Below are 9,583 nucleotides of genomic sequence, written 5' to 3' on the forward strand. Positions count from 1 at the left end.
TGCAATGGCCAAAATAGATAACCTTGTGAAAACCGTGCTGTCCCCTGTAGGGTCCTCTAAATCCAATAATGAGCAGGCACAAACTCCCCCTGATTTAAGAGTTGAATCATGTGAAGATGATTCAAAAGATGTGGAATCAGTACCCAAGAATGACAGGTTGCATGATGACTCGTTACATCTGATCCGACAAAATGGGATTCCAAAGATCCCATCTCGTGACAGTCGACCTCCATCAGCCGTTATCCGTGACGCATTTTGTTTCAGACCCGGAGAAACATCTGAAGGGTCCAGAGATGAACTTGCAGAAAAGGCTGATGGTACTTCTGTGACTGAGAGCATGACCGATGACTTGATTTGTTGTCTAGTCATGAGGATAATAATGAAATCCTCTAAGAGAAGCAAGAGGGCCATGAAAAAAGACACGATCAACAGAATAATCGATCGTCTGACAGGCAAAGTGATGGAGGAGGTCAGCTCCATTGACGCGACTGTCAGAATAAACAACGACAACATGAAAAAACTCACCAAAGCCATGGTGAAAGACCTTCACAGAGTGTTTGGCTCTCCAGAAGCTCTGCTGTTTGCTGCAATGTCAGAAGAGTCATCTTTTGACGAAACTGTTTTGGAGTATCTGCAAGTCCATCTCCATTTCCTAGACAGTCCGCAACCAAGGAAATCTAAACTTCGCAGATTCTTCTCAGCGGTGTGGAAAGCTTGCAAAAAGTCAGTGTGTTGCTCCTGAGTGTAAAACCTGAATCTTTTTTTTCCTTTCGGCTGTTCCCTCAGGGGTCACCACAGGGAAACATCTAGTTCCATCTGACCTAGTCCTCTCTATTCTCTATCCTCTATCCTCTATCCTGTATCCTGTATCCTCTATCATCTTTCCTCTTTCCTCTATCCTCTATCCTCTATCCTCTATCTTCTATCCTCTATCCTCTATCCCAGGGGTCTTCAACATTTTCCAGTATATGTGTATTTAAAGACATTTAAATTTAAAAAGAAATCCTGGGTTCAAATCCATGGATCATTTGGGCTTTTCTGTGTGGAGTTTGCATGTTCTCCCTGTGCGTGGGTTCTCTCCGGGTACTCCGGCTTCCTCCCACCATCCAAAGACATGCTCATTAGGTTAATTGGTGATTCTAAATTGCCCATAGGTGTGCGTTTGAATGGTTGTCTGATTGAATGTCTAATAAACCAAAACTTGGACCCCCTGTTGAAGACCTCTGCTCTATCCTCTATCATCTATCCTCTATCCTCTCAGTATCTATCTATCTATCTATCTATCTATCTATCTGTCTATCTGTCTATCTATCTATCTATCTATCTATCTATCTGTCTATCTATCTATCTATCTATCTATCTATCTATCTATCTATCTATCTGTCTGTCTGTCCTGTCTGTCCTGTCTGTCTGTCTTTTTGTCCTGTCCTGTCTTCTCTGTCTGTCTGTCTGTCTGTCTATCTGTCTGTCTATCTGTCCTATCTGTTTGCATTAACAAAAAAACAAAAAATAAATAAATAAAATAAAATAAACCTAAAAAAACAAAACAAAAAAACATGTCCATGTGTGTCTGTATGTCTCTGTGTCTCTCTGTGTTTTTACAGGGGTAGGAGGGTCTTGTTTTTGTCCTTGATGATTTTCAACTCTGTGAGGCACTTTGTATTGCTTTTATGTATGAAAAGTGCCATATAAATAAAATTTGATTTGATAACAAGGATACAAATATTAAAAATATATAAATATATAAAAAATGTATAAATTGAAAATGAAGTAAAACATTAAAGTGATAAAACAAGTATTATAAAAATATAAAAGAAACAAAAAATAAAACATAAAAAAGAAATAAATAAAAATAATAAAAGAAACCATTTTGTTTGTTGTTCAGTGATTACTGAACTCAGGTTGACTATGACCATAATCTTCTCAGATGCCAGCTGCACTGCATCCGAAAAGAAACATCTGCAGCGGTTCATCAAGACTGCTCAGTGGATCATTGGTTCTCCACTCCCATGTCTAAAGGAGATTTACTGAAGCCGTCTCCTCCGACGGGCCACAAGGATCCAGGACGAGCGCGCCCACCCAGGACACTCTCTTTTCTGGTAGACTCAGAGTCATGCGAGCCCGCACAAACAGACTTAAACACAGCTTCTTCCCCATGGCTGTAAAAAGACTGCTGCAGGAACCATGACCCCCCCACCCCAACCAACCAACCAACCAACCAAACACACACTTCTTCCCACACCAATAATCGGACTATTGTGTTTTACAACTGTTCTTTGCACTAGTTTTAATACAGACTATTTATATATAATATTTTTACTGCACCTTAATATTTATTACTTATGTTGCCTTTATCTTTCCTATGCTTGTGACATGTAGCTGCTACAAGAGACGCTGCCAAACAAAATTTCATTGTATTCTTGTACAATGACAATAAAGCTTCTTCTTCTTCTAATCATGTCATTTCACCCATTTCCCAAATAAACACCCATTACCCCAGACAAATAAACTAACCTTTTTACACCTCCAATCACAGACTGCGCTAGACTTTTTCATTGTCTGTCATTTTGACTGACAGGGTTATAAAAATGACGTCATAATCTGTTTTTACCTGTCACTTTAAATTTTTTAAAATGATAATAATGACATATTCAATAGTATTTATTTTTCATCCATTTTTAATTAATATTCAGTCCAGACAAGCTGAAGAGATAATCCACACCGTGGATACACACATCAAGCAGATGAATATCTGTACTTTTTCTCCGCAGTGACAAAAACAACTGACTGTGGCGCCAGTAGCTACATATGAACAATGAAATTAATCATTTTAACTAAAAATTAGGGATGGGACTCGATAAAAAAAAATAATAAAATAAATTTAATCGCATAACAATATTTGCTCCAAAAAACAACCTTTTTTAAATTTAAATTGATTTTAGTGTATCAAATAATAGACACAGACATGAATATTGTAAACTCAAGCTATTTTAATGTCTGGAAAAATGCATTTAATTGCATTTCAATTCAAAACAGTACAACAATTTGCACAAAACCCTGCTTTTATCGTGGCTTCTATCAGGTCCTTTTTTTTTTTTTTCATCCGATTCCTCCATTTTGGTAGCCGTTAGCCGCATAGGTTAGCCAAGCTCTGATGTGTGCATCAGTGTAATCGGTGTACCAGGAAATCGTGCACTGACAAAAGTTCCGCGTTGTTAGGAACGCAAACTGCGATTATAAGAATAAGAAAAACCTTTATTTGTCCCACAATGGGGAAATTGCAGAAGGTAGACAATTGTGCCATGCTACGGCCTCACCTATGTACGTATGTCAAGGCTCGCACACGTAGTCACTCGCCACCAAGTGGTCAGGGGTGTGAATTGCAATCTGTCAAAATGACAGATGGCCTTCAGATTTTTCCATGACAGTTTTTAAAAAAGTGGTGGAAAATATTCGGTTAATGCAACCCCTGCCTCCAATGGAAAAAATAACAAGGCATAATGTATAATTTTACCTAAAAAGCTAGCAAACAATATTATCACTGATATCTGTGAAGGAAATATTTTGTTTATTGATTCAACTATGAGAATCTTAATATTTTTCTTTGGCGAGTCAATGTCTGAACATAAAAAAAAAAACTATGAAACGCATAAATCAGCACACAGCAACACATATTTTATATTTTATTTTATCATCCAGTTAACATCCTGTGTGACCAGCACGAGGAACTGACGCAAACTGACGCTGCTTACGTAAAAATCTCCCATCATGCTTTGGGGCAAGCGCTTCACAAAAAGCCAGATGAGGAGGCCGAGAAGGAGGAGGCTACCAGCCGAGGGGGGTAGCCGATTCCTAGAGAGGATTTTTCTGTTCTCGACGCCCGAACTATCGAGTACGTGACGGCAGCGAACAAAAACAAAGATAGACGCATCATAAAACATGATGCTCGCCTCTGCTCACGCCCTCCCGTCGGTCCTGTGAGTGTCGGCCGGTTTCCCCACCGCCGCCTCTTCGGGGGATTCTGCTGTCTGAGTCCGTCCTGACCCGCGACACCGCCAGGCGATGACAGCGGCTACAGCCACTCCGCAGGTGATGAGAGACCGGCTGCTTCAGGCCATCGACGGCCAGAGCAATGTGAGTATGTCCGCTGACTTAAAAATAGGCAAACCTGGGCGAAGAGCGGCAGACGAGAAGGCCATGCCGGCCTCAGGTCCTCACCCGAGGCTTGACGAGTGTGTGGCGAGTTATTATTTCCTTTGCTAATTAGCCGCTAACATCTCTAGTTGGCGAAAGTGACTGATGGAGGCGACCTGAAGATTAGCTTCTTTGTGTACATTTAAATATAATGCATCACCACTGGATACTTGGTTAAACTGGGATAGCAGGTGAGGTGTGCAAATATGCAGACACATATTTTGCAAGCAAGCCCTGCTTTATATACAGGACAGTAACAATGCTCCCCTTACCTAACACGAATGAATAAACTAAAAGGATCCATGACAACCCCATACAATTGAGTCTGTGGTAATATAATATTCTTTTGTTCCACTGGTGTTGTCAAAAAACTCTGGATTGATTAACTGAATTGACAAAATGTAAGTTTTTACTTTCGTAATACACAATGAACTGTGCTCAAAGTGTAGGAAGTTTGTGTAACTTTCACCATATAGACAAGCAACTTTGTTTGAAACTTATGAAAATACCAGCAATGGAGTCAAATCTTCAGCATCTCTTCAGTTGACACGATACACTGATCAGCCACAACATTAAAACCACTGACAGGAGAAATAACATTGAGCATCTTGTGACAATACAGTGTTTCTGCTGGGAATCTTTTGGAGCTGGCATTCATGTGGATGTTACTTAGACACGTACCACTCACCTAGACCAGACTGGGCACCCCCACCCCATAGCAATGACACTCCTTGATGACAGCAGCCATCCCCAGCAGGATGCAGCCTGACACACAGACACACAGACAAAAATGGTTTAGGAGCTCCTTAAAAAACAACATGGAAAACGGCACAAGATGTTGATCTGGCCTCCAAATTCATTAGATCCCCCCCCCCCACCCCACAACCCATAGGACCCAAAGGACATAACAACATTTTGTTGCCAGACAACACAGGACACCCTCAGAAGGCCCATGTCCATTCTTTGATGAGTCACAACTGTTTTGGAGGGAGACCTACACAATATTAGACAGATGGTCATAATATTGTGGCTGATCGGTGTAGGTTGACTAGAAGTGTGAAATCGTGTTTTACGAGATGATCAGCCTTTTTCCTGTTTACTTGTGGAACACAATGGCACATTTGCATCCCGAGTCTGAAACCAGTATGAGTAGATAACCTCTATACATACAGGTGCACATCTGAAAGTCTATTCAAATTAAGTCTCAATCTACTAATAGCCTCTCGTTTCCCCCTCTGTAGACCTTAAGCATATTTGCAGCTCTCAGTGGAATTGAAGATTCGAGTTAGAGTCTGATCTTCACAGCACATATTTGTGTATTTATCCAAAAGAATTAATTTTGTTCTTCTTTAACCATTCTTTTGTTGGACAGGTATGTGCTTGGTGATGTTGTCTTAATGCATGACCCAGTTTCTCTTTAAATTCAGCTCACAGACAGATGTCCTGACATTTTCTTTTAGAATTGGCTGGTATATTTCAAAATTCATTGGTCACTCAATGATGACAAGCCGTCCTGGCCCAGAGGCAGCAAAATGGCTCCGAACTGGGACATTTAACACCCCAGTGTTTCATGGACGTGATATGGTTTGGATGCTGGAATTAAGTATTGTTTTGTCGCCTCGCCTTTAAAACCAAACTGTTCTACTTTGGTCTCATCTGTCCACAGACCATTTTCCCAACAGTCTTCTGGCTAGACCACATGATGGTTGGCAAACTTTGTCCTTGCCGCTCTGCCATGCACGCCGTGGTTGTTCATTGTTCTCCTGATGGTAGATTCCTGAACATTGACATTAGCCAATGTGAGAGAGGCTTTTAACAATCTTGGAAGTTACCCCAGGTTCCTTTGCGACCTTTCAGATTATTATGCATCTTGCTTTTGGAGTGATCTTTGTTGGTCGACCACTCCTGTGGAGGGTAACAGTCGTCTTAAATCGCCTCCATTTGTTCACAATCTGTGGATTTGTGGATTTCAAACTCTTTAAAGATGGTTTTGTAACCTTCTCCAGCCTGACGATCAACAACAACTCTTTTTCTAAACTCCTCAGAAAGCGCCTTTGTCCATGCCATCGTACACTTGCACAAATTTGTGCTGTTAAGATCAGACTTATTTTTTTTGTTTTCAACTGAAGGGGGCACTGAACGACACCTGAGTCTCATTACACTGATAGGAACCACTTCTGAACATTAACTGACATAAAACTGGTGTCCCTGGATTGAGATATATAAACCTTTGTGTCTTTTCAGCAGATATGCAACATGGTGGTAGTTGTGGAGGTGATCTCTTTTTTGGAGAAATATCCTATCACCAAAGAGGCACTGGAGGTAAGTTACACCAAAGTGGGTAAACTAGGGCTGAACGATATATCGTTATCGTATCTATATCTAGATATGAACATTCAAGATATGAATATCGAAAAAGCAACGATATAAACGATATAGACCAATGACAAACATATGAGGGCAGGAGTGAGCGAGACGGAGACTGAGACGCACACACACACTACATACACAGCGGGGAAATTAAAAAGAAAGAAAGTAAAGTGAGCGTGGAAGATAATGCAGTGCAGAATAGAGGGTGACAATTTTTCGGGACTGCCGCGGGTCACGGTATTGCCGCGGGAGTCCCGCAGTACGGGAGTCAGTTTCACTGTTGGTAACGTGATAGGGACGGGATAGAGCAAATAATCAACGGGAGCGGGACGGAGCCAGAGATTTAATTAAAAAGTGACGCTGCAATGCGGTGAGTGCGCCCAACTTTAGACAACAACATAGGGAGCGGGACGGGATTTGGGAGTCTTTCTCTCGTGATTTTGCGGGACAGGATTTTTGTTGGGGGGCAGTCACGTGATCGGGATATGACGGGAGTATTTTTGTGGGCTTGGGATGGGAGCGACAATTGATTCCCGTGTCACTAGTGCAAAATCTGATTTGGTGCCAAAACATAAATCATCTTCCATTATTTGGAGGTATTTTGGATTTAAAAATGATGATGTAAACCAGAGCGAGGTGTTGTGCTGGTCGCTTGGCGAAAATTGCGACGAAGCAAGATAGCACAAGAAACATGTTTCACCACATGAAACCACACCATCACGTGCTGCACGAAGAGTGTATTGCGAGAAACACCGGGGACTTCTCAGTCATCCCAAAAGAAGCCCAATCAAAGTTTGATTGTTGATGCGTTCAGTCGCGTTACACCGTATGAGTCGACGTCCACCAGACATAAACACATTACAGATGCTATAACATACCACATTGCAAAAGACATGGTATCCGTGTACACAGTCTCGACAGAGGGCTTTTTAAAAAAAATGGTATCGATATCGAGATATCTGGCATAATTATCGAGATATGAAATTTTGTCCATATCGTTCAGCCCTAGGGTAAACCACATATAATGCATTTTATTCCAGCAAGTCAAGGTGCAGCTGCCATTAAATATTAACCTTATCTTCTTAAAGGAAACCCGTCTTGGCAAGCTCATCAATGATGTCAGGAAGAAAACCAAGAATGAGGACCTTGCTAAAAGAGCCAAGAAACTGCTGCGAAACTGGCAGAAGCTGATTGAGCCAGGGAAGGGTGAGGTGCTGTCCAAAGGACACTCTGGTGCATCCTGGTCTTCCAACGGTGGTGCTCATCCCTGCATCTCTTCTCCAGCCGCCATGCCACCATCAGCTAAAACGGGTCCGGAGTTGAAGAACAGGAATGACTTCAATAACTGCTCCCCAATGCTGGAGAAACTGAGCAATAGGAAACGTAAGGGTGACCAGAAGGAGGCACAGCTTTTACCAGCCAAGATATCCAAAACAACTCTTAATGATAAAATACAAAATTCTAAACACCTGCCGACCAATGGAATATGTGGTAATTCAGAGATTTTTACCGACACTTGTGCACTCCAGCCTTTAGACGGAGAGGTTCCTGAGCCTTTGGACAGTGAAAGGCTAAATAAAATCCCTGTCAATGCTGTAAAACCTCATCCAAGTGCCCCGGGATACAGCAAGCCTCCTAGCACTTCTACTTTACTGAAAGCATCAGTTCTTCAGCAGCAAGCCAGACAGGAGCAAGCTTCCTCTCGGGGGCAGTATCGGCCCAGAAGCCCGCGCTTTTCATTGCACAGTCCTCAGACTCCAAAACGGGAAGCTATTGTAAAACAAGCAGCAACCCAAGCACAGAGGATTTCTAGCCCCAATGTGAAGCCTGCGACAGTGGAGTCCTCTGCACCGGGGCCGTCTCCTCAGCCTTTCAACGTTTGTGTTCAGGGTTTTCACGCTGATGGGTCAGTGTCTGCTGATTTGGACTCGCAAAGCAGGCCTCCCAATACGTCTCTTCACAACTCGGCTGCCTCCTCCTCCAGTGATGCAGTCAGTTTGGAAGAGGAGGATCCTGCTGGCAATACAGGGAAAAGGAAAAGACAAAAATACAGGTCTAAGGATTATGTAGTGAATTTAGATGGGCAGACTGTAGAAGATGGCACTAAACCGGTCAGGTTAAAAGACAGGAGGCTGACGTTTGACCCTGTTACTGGAAAGATCAAAACATCCTTTCAAAAAGACTCTTCCCAGGAGGCAGATGTCAGACTGAGCCACAGACCTGAGCTTCACTGGCCAGAACCGCCCACACAGAATCCACCAGTTCCCGCCAGCCCCTTCCAGCAGACAGACTGGAAACAGCTGTCAAGGAGCGAAATCATCCAGTCGTACCTTAGTCAGCAGAGCAGCATGTTGACATTATCAGGTGCCCACACCCCTGGCGCACACTTCTTCATGACAGAGTTCCTGAAAAAGGGGGAGCACGTGGGTAAAGATGCCAAGAATACACACGTGTTGGCTCCAGAGCTTCCACCCAGGGAATTACCGGGACTTAGCAGAGAGGTCAGCGATGAAGACATGAAAAGATTACACACACAACACTGGTCAGGGGTTAATGGTTGCTATGACACAAAGGGTAAATGGTATGACTGGACCGAGTGCATCTCCTTAGACCCACATGGAGACGAGAGCAGGCTGAACATACTGCCCTACGTCTGTCTGGATTGAAACTAAAGCCAGGCTTCTGGATTGTCCAGCAGAGCAACTCTGCAGGTGTGAAGGCTTTTCTTCAACGTGTATGCTGCTGTTTTGTACTATTGGTGTAAATGGAATAAATATGCTGACTGCTTGGGGGTGTGTGTGTGTGTGTGTTGGACCAGAGGGAGTGTAATCTGTGTTTTTATAAGTTTGTGAACATTGTGTGAGGACAGTGTGAAGGGAAAAGGCTATGCACACTTCGTTTTTAAGTTAACGAGGCAGACAGAAGAGCAGCTCCATCACTCAACGCGTTAGGGTTTTTGAGAGACGGTTTACTGCAGAGATATTTTATTCATCTTAAGTTATGCTGTTCACATACCTCA

General features: G+C 42.6%; 1 protein-coding gene across 2 annotated transcripts; it reads left to right on the forward strand.

The window, feature by feature from the left end:
- The first annotated feature begins 3,718 nt into the window (after positions 1-3,718).
- Positions 3,719-9,351, forward strand: LOC311490550 (mediator of RNA polymerase II transcription subunit 26-like). Of its 2 annotated transcripts, none has more exons than XM_084548096.1 (3): positions 3,719-4,134; positions 6,439-6,516; positions 7,653-9,351. In XM_084548096.1, exons 1-3 carry the CDS (start codon positions 4,063-4,065, stop codon positions 9,228-9,230), a joined length of 1,728 nt encoding a protein of 575 aa, XP_084404222.1. In that variant the 5' UTR covers positions 3,719-4,062; the 3' UTR covers positions 9,231-9,351. The 2 variants fall into 2 exon arrangements, with proteins under 2 accessions (XP_084404222.1, XP_084404223.1); XM_084548097.1 differs by having other exon boundaries at positions 3,720-4,134; positions 6,442-6,516.
- The last annotated feature ends 232 nt before the right edge of the window (positions 9,352-9,583 follow it).

This window comes from Chelon labrosus (assembly GCF_963514085.1).
Source record: "Chelon labrosus genome assembly, chromosome: 7".
Classification (NCBI taxonomy): Eukaryota; Metazoa; Chordata; class Actinopteri; order Mugiliformes; family Mugilidae; genus Chelon; species Chelon labrosus.

Coding starts and splice junctions, on each gene's coding strand:
- LOC311490550 (XM_084548096.1), top strand. CDS start 4,063: ATGACAGCGGCTACAGCCACTCCGCAGGTGATGAGAGACCGGCTGCTT. Junction 4,135..6,438: donor CCATCGACGGCCAGAGCAAT/GTGAGTATGTCC, acceptor GTGTCTTTTCAG/CAGATATGCAACATGGTGGT. Junction 6,517..7,652: donor TCACCAAAGAGGCACTGGAG/GTAAGTTACACC, acceptor ATCTTCTTAAAG/GAAACCCGTCTTGGCAAGCT.